Source organism: Oncorhynchus gorbuscha, linkage group LG04 (assembly GCF_021184085.1).
Source record: "Oncorhynchus gorbuscha isolate QuinsamMale2020 ecotype Even-year linkage group LG04, OgorEven_v1.0, whole genome shotgun sequence".
Taxonomy (NCBI): domain Eukaryota; kingdom Metazoa; phylum Chordata; class Actinopteri; order Salmoniformes; family Salmonidae; genus Oncorhynchus; species Oncorhynchus gorbuscha.
Window position 1 is genome coordinate 79,701,611 of NC_060176.1, and position 17,500 is coordinate 79,719,110.

At 38.5% G+C, this 17,500-nt stretch overlaps 1 protein-coding gene across 1 annotated transcript in view; it reads left to right on the forward strand.

Moving 5' to 3' along the window:
• Positions 1 to 17,500, forward strand: part of LOC124033063 (extracellular matrix organizing protein FRAS1-like) — a 251,653-nt gene that overhangs the window by 31,599 nt on the left and 202,554 nt on the right. Inside the window, 5 exon segments of the mRNA XM_046344986.1 lie at positions 171 to 311; positions 599 to 739; positions 9,342 to 9,521; positions 14,138 to 14,278; positions 16,763 to 16,906. Coding sequence (XP_046200942.1) covers positions 171 to 311; positions 599 to 739; positions 9,342 to 9,521; positions 14,138 to 14,278; positions 16,763 to 16,906 — 747 coding nt within the window.

The window sequence follows — 17,500 nt, forward strand, 5'->3', positions numbered from 1 at the left end:
GGTTCCCTGAAAGTTTTCCTGGGAGGTTTTATTTACGTTCTGAGAACGGAAATTATAGGTTATTAAGTAATGTTCTGAGAACATGTTTGAATAAGGTACATTTTGTAGGTACATTTTTCTAAGGTAAAATCAAAATTGTGTCTGACTGTTTGTGTGTGTCATTCCCACAGCGTGCGACTCATCCTGCATCACCTGTTACCCCGACAACCCCAACTGCATGAGCTGCCCCCCGGGATCTGCTATGCATCATGGGAAATGTATTTCCCACTGTCCGGATCAGCATTACCTTGACAGTCATGGCCACTGCAGAGGTCAGCACCTCCTCACCTCCTTTACATTAAAGAAATAAATAAATAACATTTATTAGACAGTCAATTGCAGACAAGGTCCAACCAAAACTTGCCTTCCGCTTTAAGCCAAATTGGGGGGGGGGGCAGATTTTACTGCCCTTCATAACTCTATTAAACAATAGACTACCTCACTGATACTATTTGTGTTAACTATGTGTATTAGTGCTGGGCTGGACCAAAACCCTGCACAAACTGTATACTCCTAACAGGCTCATACAGTGTGATTGACCTCTGACCTCTTCTCTCAGCCTGTCACAGCTCCTGCTGGTCCTGCTCCGGCTCCGCTGTGTCCCAGTGTTCCCTCTGCACCCAGGGACTGTCCTTCCACCAGGGCCAGTGTCTGGAGGCCTGCGGACAGGGGCTGTACCATCAGGATGGGACCTGCCTGAGTAAGTGACTGGGTTCTGGTTAGAGGCAAACTGGTTCATCAGGATGGGACCTGCCTCAGTAAGTGACTGGGTTCTGGTTAGAGGCAAACTGTACCATCAGGATGGGACCTGCCTGAGTAAGTGACTGGGTTCTGGTGAGAGGCAAACTGGTTCATCAGGATGGGACCTGCCTCAGTAAGTGACTGGGTTCTGGTTAGAGGCAAACTGGTTCATCAGGATGGGACCTGCCTCAGTAAGTGACTGGGTTCTGGTTAGAGGTGAGTATTAGAGAAACTGTTATATGAGTCAGTTATGACAGAGTTCTGGTTATAGGCAAACTGTTATAGGATGGGACCTGTTATACAGACTGTTTCTGGTAGAGGCAAACTGTTATAGGATGGGAGTGTTATACAGAGTTCTGTTATACAGAGTGTTATATAGAGATGTTATACAGAGTGTTATATAGAGTGTTATATAGTTATATAGTGTTATACAGAGTGTTATACAGAGTGTTATATAGAGTGTTATATAGAGTGTTATACTGTTATACAGAGTGTTATATTATATAGAGTGTTATACAGAGTGTTATATAGAGTGTTATATAGAGTGTTATACTGTTAGAGTGTTATACAGAGTGTTATACAGAGTGTTATACAGAGTGTTATATAGAGTTATACTGTTATACAGAGTGTTATGTTATACTGTTAGAGTGTTATATAGAGTGTTATATAGAGTGTTATACAGAGTGTTATACAGAGTGTTATATAGAGTGTTATATAGAGTGTTATATAGAGTGTTATACAGAGTGTTATACAGAGTGTTATACAGAGTGTTATACAGAGTGTTATACAGAGTGTTATATAGAGTGTTATATGTTATATAGAGTGTTATATAGAGTGTTATACAGAGTGTTATACAGAGTGTTATACAGAGTGTTATATAGAGTGTTATATAGAGTGTTATACAGAGTGTTATACAGAGTGTTATATAGAGTGTTATACAGAGTGTTATACAGAGTGTTATATAGAGTGTTATATAGAGTGTTATATAGAGTGTTATACAGAGTGTTATATAGAGTGTTATATAGAGTGTTATACAGAGTGTTATATAGAGTGTTATACTGTTAGACAAAGTGTTATACAGAGTGTTATACAGAGTGTTATATAGAGTGTTATATAGAGTGTTATATAGAGTGTTATACTGTTATACAGAGTGTTATATAGAGTGTTATACTGTTATACAGAGTGTTATATAGAGTGTTATACTGTTATACAGAGTGTTATACAGAGTGTTATATAGAGTGTTATACAGAGTGTTATATAGAGTGTTATATAGAGTGTTATACAGAGTGTTATATAGTTATACAGTTATACAGAGTGTTATACAGAGTGTTATATAGAGTGTTATACAGAGTGTTATATAGAGTGTTATACAGAGTGTTATATAGAGTGTTATACTGTTATACAGAGTGTTATACAGAGTGTTATATAGAGTGTTATATAGAGTGTTATATAGAGTGTTATACTGTTATACAAAGTGTTATATAGAGTGTTATACAGAGTGTTATACAGAGTGTTATACAGAGTGTTATATAGAGTGTTATATAGAGTGTTATACAGAGTGTTATATAGAGTGTTATATAGAGTGTTATACAGAGTGTTATACAGAGTGTTATATAGAGTGTTATACAGAGTGTTATACAGAGTGTTATACAGAGTGTTATACAGAGTGTTATATAGAGTGTTATATAGAGTGTTATATAGAGTGTTATATAGAGTGTTATACAGAGTGTTATATAGAGTGTTATACAGAGTGTTATATAGAGTGTTATATAGAGTGTTATATAGTGAGTGTTATACAGAGTGTTATACAGAGTGTTATACAGAGTGTTATACAGAGTGTTATATAGAGTGTTATATAGAGTGTTATACAGAGTGTTATACAGAGTGTTATATAGAGTGTTATACAGAGTGTTATATAGAGTGTTATATAGAGTGTTATACAGAGTGTTATATAGAGTGTTATATAGAGTGTTATATAGAGTGTTATATAGAGTGTTATATAGAGTGTTATATAGAGTGTTATATAGAGTGTTATATAGAGTGTTATATAGAGTGTTATACAGAGTGTTATACAGAGTGTTATACTGTTATACAGAGTGTTATACAGAGTGTTATACAGAGTGTTATATAGAGTGTTATACAGAGTGTTATACAGAGTGTTATACAGAGTGTTATACAGAGTGTTATACAGAGTGTTATATAGAGTGTTATATAGAGTGTTATATAGAGTGTTATACAGAGTGTTATACAGAGTGTTATACAGAGTGTTATACAGAGTGTTATACTGTTATACAGAGTGTTATACAAAGTGTTATATAGAGTGTTATACAGAGTGTTATACAGAGTGTTATACAGAGTGTTATACAGAGTGTTATACAGAGTGTTATATAGTGTTATACAGAGTGTTATACAGAGTGTTATACAGAGTGTTATACAGAGTGTTATACAGAGTGTTATATAGAGTGTTATATAGAGTGTTATACAGAGTGTTATACAGAGTGTTATACAGAGTGTTATACTGTTATACAGAGTGTTATACAGAGTGTTATACAGAGTGTTATACAGAGTGTTATACAGAGTGTTATACAGAGTGTTATACAGAGTGTTATATAGAGTGTTATACAGAGTGTTATACAGAGTTATATAGAGTGTTATACAGAGTGTTATACAGAGTGTTATACAGAGTGTTATACAGAGTGTTATAGAGTGTTATATAGAGTGTTATATAGAGTGTTATATAGAGTGTTATTATATAGAGTGTTATACAGAGTGTTATACAGAGTGTTATACAGAGTTTATACAGAGTGTTATATAGAGTGTTATATAGAGTGTTATACAGAGTGTTATACAGAGTGTTATACAGAGTGTTATACAGAGTGTTATACAGAGTGTTATACAGAGTGTTATACAGAGTGTTATACAGAGTGTTATACAGAGAGTGTTATACAGAGTGTTATACAGTGTTAGTGTTATACAGAGTGTTATATAGAGTGTTATACAGAGTGTTATACAGAGTGTTATATAGAGAGTGTTATACAGAGTGTTATATAGAGTGTTATACAGAGTGTTATACAGAGTGTTATATAGAGTGTTATACTAGAGTGTTATATAGAGTGTTATACAGAGTGTTATACAGAGTGTTATATAGAGTGTTATACAGAGTGTTATATAGAGTGTTATACTGTTATACAGAGTGTTATACAGAGTGTTATACAGAGTGTTATACAGAGTGTTATACAGAGTGTTATACAGAGTGTTATACATACAGAGTGTTATACAGAGTGTTATACAGAGTGTTATACAGAGTGTTATACAGATACAGAGTGTTATACAGAGTGTTATATAGAGTGTTATACAGAGTGTTATATAGAGTGTTATACAGAGTGTTATATAGAGTGTTATACAGAGTGTTATATAGTTTATATAGAGTGTTATATAGAGTGTTATATAGAGTGTTATACAGAGTGTTATATAGAGTGTTATACAGAGTGTTATACAGAGTGTTATACAGAGTGTTATACAGAGTGTTATACAGAGTGTTATACAGAGTGTTATACAATAGTGTTATACAGAGTGTTATATAGAGTGTTATATAGAGTGTTATACAGAGTGTTATACAGAGTGTTATACAGAGTGTTATACTGAGTGTTATACAGAGTGTTATACAGAGTGTTATACAGAGTGTTATACAGAGTGTTATACTGTTATACAGAGTGTTATACAGAGTGTTATACAGAGTGTTATACAGAGTGTTATATAGAGTGTTATACAGAGTGTTATACAGAGTGTTATACAGAGTGTTATACAGAGTGTTATATAGAGTGTTATATAGAGTGTTATATAGAGTGTTATATAGAGTGTTATACATATAGAGTGTTATATAGAGTGTTATACAGAGTGTTATATAGAGTGTTATACAGAGTGTTATACAGAGTGTTATACAGAGTGTTATATAGAGTGTTATACAGAGTGTTATACAGAGTGTTATACAGAGTGTTATACAGAGTGTTATACAGAGTGTTATACAGAGTGTTATACAGAGTGTTATACAGAGTGTTATACAGAGTGTTATACAGAGTGTTATATAGAGTGTTATATAGAGTGTTATACAGAGTGTTATATAGAGTGTTATACAGAGTGTTATATAGAGTGTTATATAGAGTGTTATACAGAGTGTTATATAGAGTGTTATACAGAGTGTTATACAGAGTGTTATACAGAGTGTTATATAGAGTGTTATACAGAGTGTTATATAGAGTGTTATACTGTTATACAGAGTGTTATACAGAGTGTTATACAGAGTGTTATACAGAGTGTTATACAGAGTGTTATACAGAGTGTTATACAGAGTGTTATACAGAGTGTTATATAGAGTGTTATATAGAGTGTTATACAGAGTGTTATATAGAGTGTTATACAGAGTGTTATACTGTTATATAGAGTGTTATATAGAGTGTTATATAGAGTGTTATACAGAGTGTTATACAGAGTGTTATATAGAGTGTTATATAGAGTGTTATACAGAGTGTTATACAGAGTGTTATACAGAGTGTTATACAGAGTGTTATACAGAGTGTTATACAGAGTGTTATACAGAGTGTTATATAGAGTGTTATATAGAGTGTTATATAGAGTGTTATATAGAGTGTTATATAGAGTGTTATACAGAGTGTTATATAGAGTGTTATATAGAGTGTTATACAGAGTGTTATATGTTATATAGAGTGTTATACAGAGTGTTATACAGAGTGTTATACAGAGTGTTATACAGAGTGTTATACAGAGTGTTATACAGAGTGTTATATAGAGTGTTATATAGAGTGTTATACAGAGTGTTATACAGAGTGTTATACAGAGTGTTATACAGAGTGTTATACAGAGTGTTATACAGAGTGTTATACAGTTATACAGAGTGTTATACAGAGTGTTATATAGAGTGTTATACAGAGTGTTATATAGAGTGTTATACTGTTATACAGAGTGTTATACAGAGTGTTATACAGAGTGTTATATAGAGTGTTATACAGAGTGTTATACAGAGTGTTATACAGAGTGTTATACAGAGTGTTATATACAGAGTGTTATACTGTTATACAGAGTGTTATATAGAGTGTTATACAGAGTGTTATACTGAGTGTTATATAGAGTGTTATACATAGTGTTATATAGAGTGTTATACAGAGTGTTATACAGAGTGTTATACAGAGTGTTATACAGAGTGTTATATAGAGTGTTATACTGAGTGTTATATAGAGTGTTATACAGAGTGTTATACAGAGTGTTATACATAGTGTTATACAGAGTGTTATACAGAGTGTTATACATTATACAGAGTGTTATACAGAGTGTTATATAGAGTGTTATACAGAGTGTTATACTATACATATAGAGTGTTATACAGAGTGTTATATAGAGTGTTATACTGTTATACAGAGTGTTATACAGAGTGTTATACAGAGTGTTATACAGAGTGTTATACAGAGTGTTATACAGAGTGTTATACAGAGTGTTATACAGAGTGTTATACAGAGTGTTATACAGAGTGTTATATAGAGTGTTATACAGAGTGTTATACAGAGTGTTATACAGAGTGTTATACAGAGTGTTATACAGAGTGTTATACAGAGTGTTATATAGAGTGTTATACTGTTATACAGAGTGTTATATAGAGTGTTATACTGTTAGAGTGTTATACAGAGTGTTATACAGAGTGTTATACAGAGTGTTATACAGAGTGTTATACAGAGTGTTATATAGAGTGTTATATAGAGTGTTATACAGAGTGTTATACAGAGTGTTATATAGAGTGTTATACAGAGTGTTATACAGAGTGTTATACAGAGTGTTATATAGAGTGTTATACAGAGTGTTATATAGAGTGTTATACAGAGTGTTATATAGAGTGTTATATAGAGTGTTACATAGAGTGTTATACTGTTATACAGAGTGTTATACAGAGTGTTATATAGAGTGTTATACTGTTATACAGAGTGTTATACAGAGTGTTATACAGAGTGTTATACAGAGTGTTATATAGAGTGTTATACAGAGTGTTATATAGAGTGTTATACAGAGTGTTATACAGAGTGTTATACTGTTATACAGAGTGTTATACAGAGTGTTATACAGAGTGTTATACAGAGTGTTATACAGAGTGTTATATAGAGTGTTATATAGAGTGTTATACAGAGTGTTATATAGAGTGTTATATAGAGTGTTATATAGAGTGTTATACAGAGTGTTATACAGAGTGTTATACAGAGTGTTATACAGAGTGTTATACAGAGTGTTATACAGAGTGTTATACAGAGTGTTATACAGAGTGTTATACAGAGTGTTATATAGAGTGTTATACAGAGTGTTATACAGAGTGTTATACAGAGTGTTATACTGTTATACAGAGTGTTATATAGAGTGTTATACAGAGTGTTATACAGAGTGTTATACAGAGTGTTATATAGAGTGTTATACAGAGTGTTATATAGAGTGTTATACTGTTATACAGAGTGTTATACAGAGTTATACAGTTATACAGAGTGTTATACAGAGTGTTATACAGAGTGTTATACAGAGTGTTATACAGAGTGTTATATAGAGTGTTATACAGAGTGTTATACAGAGTGTTATACAGAGTGTTATACAGAGTGTTATACAGAGTGTTATACAGAGTGTTATACTGTTATACAGAGTGTTATACAGAGTGTTATACAGAGTGTTATATAGAGTGTTATACAGAGTGTTATACAGAGTGTTATACAGAGTGTTATACAGAGTGTTATATAGAGTGTTATATAGAGTGTTATATAGAGTGTTATATAGAGTGTTATATAGAGTGTTATATAGAGTGTTATATAGAGTGTTATACAGAGTGTTATACAGAGTGTTATACAGAGTGTTATATAGAGTGTTATACAGAGTGTTATACAGAGTGTTATACTGTTATACAGAGTGTTATATAGAGTGTTATACAGAGTGTTATACAGAGTGTTATATAGAGTGTTATATAGAGTGTTATATAGAGTGTTATACAGAGTGTTATACAGAGTGTTATATAGAGTGTTATACAGAGTGTTATACAGAGTGTTATATAGAGTGTTATACAGAGTGTTATACAGAGTGTTATACAGAGTGTTATATAGAGTGTTATACAGAGTGTTATACAGAGTGTTATACAGAGTGTTATATAGAGTGTTATACAGAGTGTTATACAGAGTGTTATACAGAGTGTTATACAGAGTGTTATACAGAGTGTTATACAGAGTGTTATACAGAGTGTTATACAGAGTGTTATATAGAGTGTTATACAGAGTGTTATATAGAGTGTTATACTGTTATACAGAGTGTTATACAGAGTGTTATACTGTTATACAGAGTGTTATACAGAGTGTTATACAGAGTGTTATACAGAGTGTTATACAGAGTGTTATACAGAGTGTTATACAGAGTGTTATACAGAGTGTTATACAGAGTGTTATACAGAGTGTTATACTGTTATACAGAGTGTTATACATACAGAGTGTTATACAGAGTGTTATACAGAGTGTTATATAGAGTGTTATATAGAGTGTTATACAGAGTGTTATATAGAGTGTTATACAGAGTGTTATACAGAGTGTTATATAGAGTGTTATACAGAGTGTTATATAGAGATACTGTTATACAGAGTGTTATATAGAGTGTTATACTGTTATACAGAGTGTTATACAGAGTGTTATACTGTTATACAGAGTTATACAGTTATACAGAGTGTTATACAGAGTTTATACAGAGTGTTATACAGAGTGTTATACAGAGTGTTATACAGAGTGTTATATAGTTATACAGAGTGTTATACAGAGTGTTATACAGAGTGTTATACAGAGTGTTATACAGAGTGTTATACAGAGTGTTATTATAGAGTTATTATACAGAGTGTTATACAGAGTGTTATACAGAGTGTTATACAGAGTTATACTGTTATACAGAGTGTTATACAGAGTGTTATACTGTTATACAGAGTGTTATACAGAGTGTTATATAGAGTGTTATACAGAGTGTTATATAGAGTGTTATACAGAGTGTTATACAGAGTGTTATACAGAGTGTTATACAGAGTGTTATACAGAGTGTTATACAGAGTGTTATACAGAGTGTTATACAGAGTGTTATACAGAGTGTTATACAGAGTGTTATACAGAGTGTTATACAGAGTGTTATACAGAGTGTTATACAGAGTGTTATACAGAGTGTTATACAGAGTGTTATATAGAGTGTTATATAGACCATTATACAGAGCATTATACAGAGCATTATACAGAGCATTATACAGAGCATTATACAGAGCATTATATAGAGCATTATACAGAGCATTATATAGAGCATTATACAGAGCATTATATAGAGCATTATATCCCAGTTGTATAGCTGGGTTTCACTATGTCTGTATAGGGCTGCTTTCATTTCTCCATTCATGTATATACATACTACATTCCTGCCACTCATCCTGCAGGTTGTGTGTTTTGAGTGCGTTTAAAAAAAAAACATTTTTAAAGTCGGACTTAGTTTGTTCTCTGTCCCGTCAGACTGCCACCCATCCTGTAGGACATGTGTGGGTCCCCTGTCCTCTGACTGTCTGAGGTGTCTGAAACCAGAGGAGGCCCTGCAGCCACGGACCGGTCCGCCTCACACACCACTACCTCACGGAGTGTGTGTGGCCCAATGCCCTGCCTCATTCTACCTGGACACACAACACACATGCAGAGGCAAGTAGAGAGAGTCTATACACAACATCCCATAATTATAAAGCGAAAACAGGGTTTTAGACATTTTTTTGCAAATAATACACAAATAAAATAGCAGACCCTTTTGCTATGAGACTCTACATTGAGTTTAGATGCATCCTGTTTCCATTGATTATCCTTGATGTTTCTACAACTTGATTGGAGTCCACCTGTGGTAAATTCAATTGATTAGACATGATTTGGAACATCTCACACCTGTCTATATAAAGGTCCTACAGTTGTCAGTGCCGGTCAGAGCAAAAACCAAGCCATGAGGTCCAAGGAATTGAGAGCTCCCAGACAGGATTGTGTCGAGTGACAGATCTGGGGAAGGGTAGCAAAAAAATTCTGCAGCATTGAAGGTCCCCAAGAACACAGTGGCCTCCATCATTCTTAAATGGAAGACGTTTGGAACCAGCAAGACTCTTCCTAGAGCTGCCCGTCCAAACTGAGTAAACGTGGGAGAAGGGCCTTGGTCAGAGAGGTGACCAAGAACTCAATGGTCACTCTGACAGAGCTCCAGAGTTCCTCTGTGGAAATGGGAGAAACTTCCAGAAGGACAACCATCTCCCCAGCACTCCACCAATCAGGCCTTTATGGTAGAATGGTAAGACTGAAGCCACTCCTCAGTAAAAGGTACATGACAGCCCACTTGGAGTTTGCCAAAAGACACCAAAAGGCACTCAGACCATCAGAAACAAGATTCTCTTGTCTGATTAAAACCAAGACTGAACACTTTGGCCATAAAGCCAAGTCTGGAAGAAACCTGGCACCATCCCAAAAATCATTAAAAACATATTTGGGGAGGAATTAAAGGATCACAAATACTTCTAATATCACGCACCTAGAACAGGAAAATAATGAATCAAAGGTCCAAATCACTGCACTAAAATGGAGAAATTCAAGCGAGCAGAACTAGAATTTAAGATAATTGGCGATTGTGAATATTTTAGTATTCATATTTAAGAATAAAAAGTAAATACTGGTCAGGAAAGTGAAAATGGCTGCCACACCACTCCATACCACACACACCACACCACACACACCACACCACACCCCCCACCACACCACACCACACCACACCACCACACCACACCCCCACCACACCACACACCCACACACACCACACCACACACACCACACACACCACACCACACACACCACACACACCACACCACAGCACACCACACCACACACACCACACCACACCACACCACACCACACCACACACACCACACACACCACACCACACCACACACATACACACCACACACACACACACCACACCACACCACACACATACACACCACACCACACACATACACACCACACCACACCACACACACCACACCACACCACAGCACCCCACACCACACCACACACACCACACCACACCACACACACACACCACACACACCACACCACACACCACACCACACCACACACATACACACCACACCACACACTCCACACCACACCACACCACACCACACACACACACACACACACACCACACCACACCACACCACACACAGAGAGAGAGAAAAGTGGGGTAGAGATCGGGTCAGGCAGGCAGGCGGACAGGCAGTCAGGCAGGTAGGTAGGCAGTCAGGCAGGCATGTAGGCAGTCAAGCAGGCAAGCAGGCAAGCAGGCGGGCAGGCAGTCAGGCAGGCAGGCAGGCGGACCAGTCACCACAGTCAGGCACACAGAAGCAGGCGGGCAGGTAGGCAAAAGGTGGGTCAGTCAGAAATCGGGTCAGGCAGGCAGGCGGACAGGCAGTCAGGCAGGTAGGTAGGCAGTCAAGCAGGTAGGGAGTCAGGCAAGCAGGCGACCGACCGGCTGGTGCCTATCTGCCTTTTCTCCTCTCCTGGCAGCTGAAGGAATCTTCACAGCAGTTATTTTTAATATCCCTCCAGTACTGTAGAAGGAGATGGTAAACTCTAATAATGAAATAGATAGCGTTTCTCAGACGACGGACAGCTGAAGTTGACGAGAGAGAGAGAGAGAGAGAGAGAGAGAGAGAGAGAGTGAGAGAGCGAGAGAGTGAGAGAGAGAGAGAGAGAGAGAGAGAGAGAGAGAGAGAGAGAGAGAGAGAGAGAGAGAGAGAGAGAGAGAGAGAGAGAGAGAGAGAGAGAGAGAGAGAGAGAGAGAGAGAGAGAGAGAGAGAGAGAGAGAGAGAGAGAGAGAGAGAGAGAGAGAGATTGTATTGTATTGTATTGTATTGTATTGTATTGTATTGTATTGTATTGTATTGTCGAGAGAGAGGGAGAGGGAGAGGGTTTGGAGAGGCTGTCTTTCTCGACGCCACGGTCTGTGAGTGATTTCTAGGTTTCCACTTTGACTTGGGAGGTCCCTATGCTGGGGTCTGTAACACACACAGACACACAGTGCAATCAAGAAGTTGCAATTTCCCTTGGCACCTGAGAGTACGGTGGTCTCTCTCACACACACACACACACACACACACACACACACACACACACACACACACACACACACACACACACACACACACACACACACACACACACACACACACGCGCGCACACGCACACACACCACACACACACTCCTGTCTGGCTGTCAGCTGTAATCTCAGATGAGGTAGAGACATGATGTCTGACAGACTCTCGTGGATGTGACACAGAGAGACATACTGTACACAGAGAGACATAAACAAGGAGATATACACAGGGAAACATACACAGAGAGAGAGACATACACAGAGAGAGACGTACACAGAGAGAGACATACACAGAGAGAGACATACACAAGAGAGACATACACAGAGAGAGACATACACAGAGAGAGACATACACATTTACATTTACATTTAAGTCATTTAGCAGACGCTCTTATCCAGAGCACAGAGAGAGACATACACAGAGAGACATACACAGAGAGAGACATACACAGAGAGACATACACAGAGAGAGACATACACAGAGAGACATACACAGAGAGACATACACAGAGAGAGAGAGACATACACAGAGAGATATACACAGAGAGATATACACAGAGAGACATACACAGAGAGACATACACAGAGAGAGACATACACAGAGAGACATACACAGAGAGACATACACAGAGAGACATACACAGGGAGACATACACAGGGAGACATACACAGAGAGACATACACAGAGAGAGACATACACAGAGAGAAATACACAGAGAGAGACATACACAGAGAGAGACATACACAGAGAGAGACATACACAGAGAGACATACACAGGGAGACATACACAGGGAGACATACACAGAGAGAGACATACACAGAGAGACATACACAGAGAGACATACACAGGGAGACATACACAGAGAGAGACATACACAGAGAGACATACACAGAGAGACATACACAGAGAGAGACATACACAGAGAGACATACACAGGGAGACAGGGAGACATACACAGATAGACATACACAGATAGACATACACAGAGAGACATACACAGGAGACATACACAGAGACATACACAGGGAGACATACACAGAGAGACATACACAGAGAAACATACACAGAGAGACATACACAGAGAGACATACACAGGGAAAACATGTTTTTTTATATATATATAATATAATTTTTTCAATCACAACACGAATATAAAAAAAAACAAATCAAAACGCCTATGTTTTCCCTGTGTATGTCTCTATACAGCACGAGGCTTTCCAGTACGAGGTTATACAGCACAAGGCTATATAGTATGAGGTTATACAGCACAAGGCTATATAGTATGAGGTTATACAGTACGAGGCTATAGAGTATGAGGCTTTCCAGTACGAGGTTATACAGCACATGGCTATATAGTATGAGGTTATACAGTACGAGGCCATATAGTATGAGGTTTTCCAGTACGAGGCAATACAGTACGCTGCTATATAGTACCAGGTTTCTACAGTACCAGGCTATATAGTATGAGGTTATACAGTACGAGGCTTTCCAGTACGAGGCTTTACAGTATGAGGCTATATAGTATGAGGTGTCTACAGACGAGGCTATACAGTACGAGGCTATACAGTACAAGGCTATACTGTACAAGGCTGTACAGTACGAGGCTGTACAGTACGAGGCTATACAGTACGAGGCTATACAGTACGAGGGTATACCGTTTTTTGCAGCAATTAAATCTACACCTGTTAATTGAAATGCATTCCAGGTGACTACCTCATGAAGCTGGTTGAGAGAATGCCAAGAATGTGCAAAGCTGTCATCATGTCAAACGGTGGCTACTTTGCAGAATCACAAATATCTCAAATATAACATGTATTTAGATTTGTTTAACACTTTTTGGTTACTACATGATTCCATATGTGTTATTTCATAGTGTTGATATCTTCACTATTATTTTACAATGTAGAAAAAAGTAAAAAATAAAGAAAAAACCCTTGAATGAGTTGGTGTGTCCAAACGTTGGACTGGTACTGTACATTATCCCAAAATGGTGTCAGTTTGTCACAAGACCACAGCATATGTAGTAGTGTGTCTGTATATTCATGGACACTTGTAATGCTGTATCAATGGGCTTACGTTTCAATGTCACAAACCTAAATCCACCTCTTTTCTCTCTCTTGGTCCATTTCAGAATGCCACACTTCCTGTTTACAGTGCACAGGAGGAAGTAGTCAGAACTGTACTTCCTGTTCCCCGCCCTACGTCCTCCAGGAAGGCCAGTGCGTCTCCAGATGTCCCCCAGGACACACCGTCCAGGACAACACTTGCCAAGGTAAGGAGACCTTTTTCTACGCAAGCACGCTCACGCACGCACACGCACGTGCACACACCTCCCTTTTACTATGTGTCTGCAGTCCATTACCTAGGCAACCAACACTGTCCACCCCACACATGAACTCACACACAGGAGACCCACGTTTTCAAACCCAGTCGCTTAAAGAAGCAAATGAGAGGAAAAGGAACCCGTCTTAAATTATAATTTGAATATAAAAACAAACAAACAAAAACATTGTTCCCTATTTGTTTGGGCTCTTTGAACATCCTGTTTTTTTTACCCATCAAGGGATTCAAAAATGGACAACCTAGTGCTTCTAGCTGTTGAAGAAACCGTCGTAGTTTGCTGTTGTAGCGTTTAGCACGGGAAAGCTATGCCAGTCGTCGATACGATTTATTCCTTCAATAACGAATATCAACAACAACAAGACACTCAGCTTTTCCCAGAATAACACATAATGGAGAGAAACATGACCATTCTCATATTTGTGAGAGAATACATCCACAGTAACTGTGGATGGTCCTTCGGCAGTTCAGACGTTTTCTGGTCAATTGCTTCTCCTTTTTGAAGAGTCTGATGTACTTAAAGTAAGGACGACATGCTATTCCCTATATAGTGCACTACTTTTACCAGGGCGATATGGAACCCTGTTCCCTATATAGTGCACTACTTTTAACCAGAGCGATATGGAACCATGTTCCCTATATAGTGCACTACTTTAGACCAGAGCCCTATGGAACCCTGTTCCCTATATAGTGCACTACTTTAGACCACAACCCTATGGAACCCTGTTCCCTATATAGTGCACTACTTTTAACCAGAACCCTATGGAACCCTGTTCCCTATATAGTGCACTACTTTAGACCAGAGCCCCTATGGAACCCTGTTCCCTATATAGTGCACTACTTTAGACCAGAGCCCCTATGGAACCCTATTCCCTATATAGTGCACTACTTTAGACCAGAGCCCCTATGGAACCCTGTTCCCTATATAGTGCACTACTTTAGACCAGAGCCCCTATGGAACCCTATTCCCTATATAGTGCACTACTTTAGACCAGAGCCCCTATGGAACCCTGTTCCCTATATAGTGCACTACTTTAGACCAGAGCCCCTATGGAACCCTATTCCCTATATAGTGCACTACTTTAGACCAGAGCCCTATGGAACCCTATTCCCTATATAGTGCACTACTTTTAACCAGAGCCCTATGGAACCCTATTCCCTATATATTGACTACTTTAGACCAGAGCCCTATGGAACCCTATTCCCTATATAGTGCACTACTTTTAACCAGAGCGATATGGGAGCTGAATAGGGTGTCATTTGGAACACAGCCAAAGTCACAGTACGGGGCTGTAACAGCTTTCTCCTTAGACTCTTCAATTTAATTGTATTAACAGAAGGCTGCAATGTGGAGTCACTTGAATCTGCAACCCATTAGCAAAGCCTTGTTTGCCATCTCAAACCTAATTTGACCCTCCAGCGAACTGTCTTGTATCTGCTTTATATCTCTGCTGTCTGTCCTCTACTGATGGGAAGGTTTATTGTCTCTGTTTTGGACAATAATAATTTTGGGAAATTTGAAGGAAACGATTGTTTTGCCTGCTTTTCTAAGCAACCAATTGTCTGACCAATCTGGTTATCGAATGGTTTCCGAGGTAGTAGGAGTGATATTATAGTATAGTATACATTGGATACTGCAGATACTCAAAGAGGGACCAGAATGATGCTCTTCCGTTCACATGAGAATCCCTGAGGTCATATCTCAACTGCCATCCACTACTGTTGTGCCCTTGAGCAAGGCACTTAACCTCTAAACAGCTCTAACGGCTCTAAACGGCTCTAAACGGCTCTAAACGGCTCTAAACGGCTCTAACAGCTCTAACGACTCTAACGGCTCTAAACGGCTCTAACAGCTCTAACGCTCTAACGGCTCTAACGGCTCACTGCTCTAACGGCTCTAACGGCTCACTGCTCTAACGGCTCACTGCTCTAACGGCTCACTGCTCTAACGGCTCTAACGGCTCTAACGGCTCTAAACGGCTCACTGCTCTAACGGCTCTAACGGCTCACTGCTCTAACGGCTCACTGCTCTAACGGCTCACTGCTCTAACGGCTCACTGCTCTAACGGCTCACTGCTCTAACGGCTCTAACGGCTCTAACGGCTCTAAACGGCTCACTGCTCTAACGGCTCACTGCTCTAACGGCTCACTGCTCTAACGGCTCACTGCTCTAACGGCTCACTGCTCTAATGGCTCACTGCTCTAACGGCTCTACGGCTCACTGCTCTAACGGCTCACTGCTCTAACGGCTCACTGCTCTAACGGCTCTAACGTCTCTAAACGGCTCTAACAGCTCTAACGGCTGATAAAATACAATAAAATAGATATAAATAAATAATAAATACAAAATCAATACAGTCATTGACCTATGACCTTTGGATGTTGATACACTATTGTTAACCTAACCCCCCCCCAGGGTGCCACCCGTCCTGCCAGGAGTGTTCAGGTACGTCCCAGGCTGACTGTGTGTCCTGTCCCCCCCTGGCCATCTTCAACAATGGCTACTGCAGGACTAGCTGTCCAGATGGACTGTTCTTACACCCCCAAGGATTCTGCCAGGGTGAGTAGTTCGTGTATTAGGTGTATTAGGTGTGTGTGTGTGTGTGTGTGTGTGTGTGTGTGTGTGTGTGTGTGTGTGTGTGTGTGTGTGTGTGTGTGTGTGTGTGTGTGTGTGTGTGTGTGTGTGTGTGTGTGTGTGTGAGAGACCACCGTACTCCCAGGTGCCAAGGGAAATTGCACTGTGTGTCTGTGTGACACTGTTTCAATCATCGTCTGAAGGAGTTTGGCTTTTAGGTGAATCTTTTTCTATTTATTAAGAAGTTGAAAACAATCCCCTGGAGAAATCTCCGTTTAGGAAACTTTTACGGAGAGGTTGTGACTGTTTGTGATGATCAAAGATATTTCTATCTCAGTAAACGTAGACAATATTCACGGTCCCTTGTCATTATTTTGGTAAAGAAAGTCAACTATACTAAACAAAAAATATATAAAAGCAACATGCAACTATTTATAAGATTCTACTGAGTTAAAGATAATAGTAGAAAATCAGTCAGTTGAAAAGAAATTCATTAGGCCCTTAATCTACGGGTTTCACATGACTGGGCAGGGGCAGCGGCCATGGTTGGGCCTGGGAGGGCAAAGGCCCACCCACTGG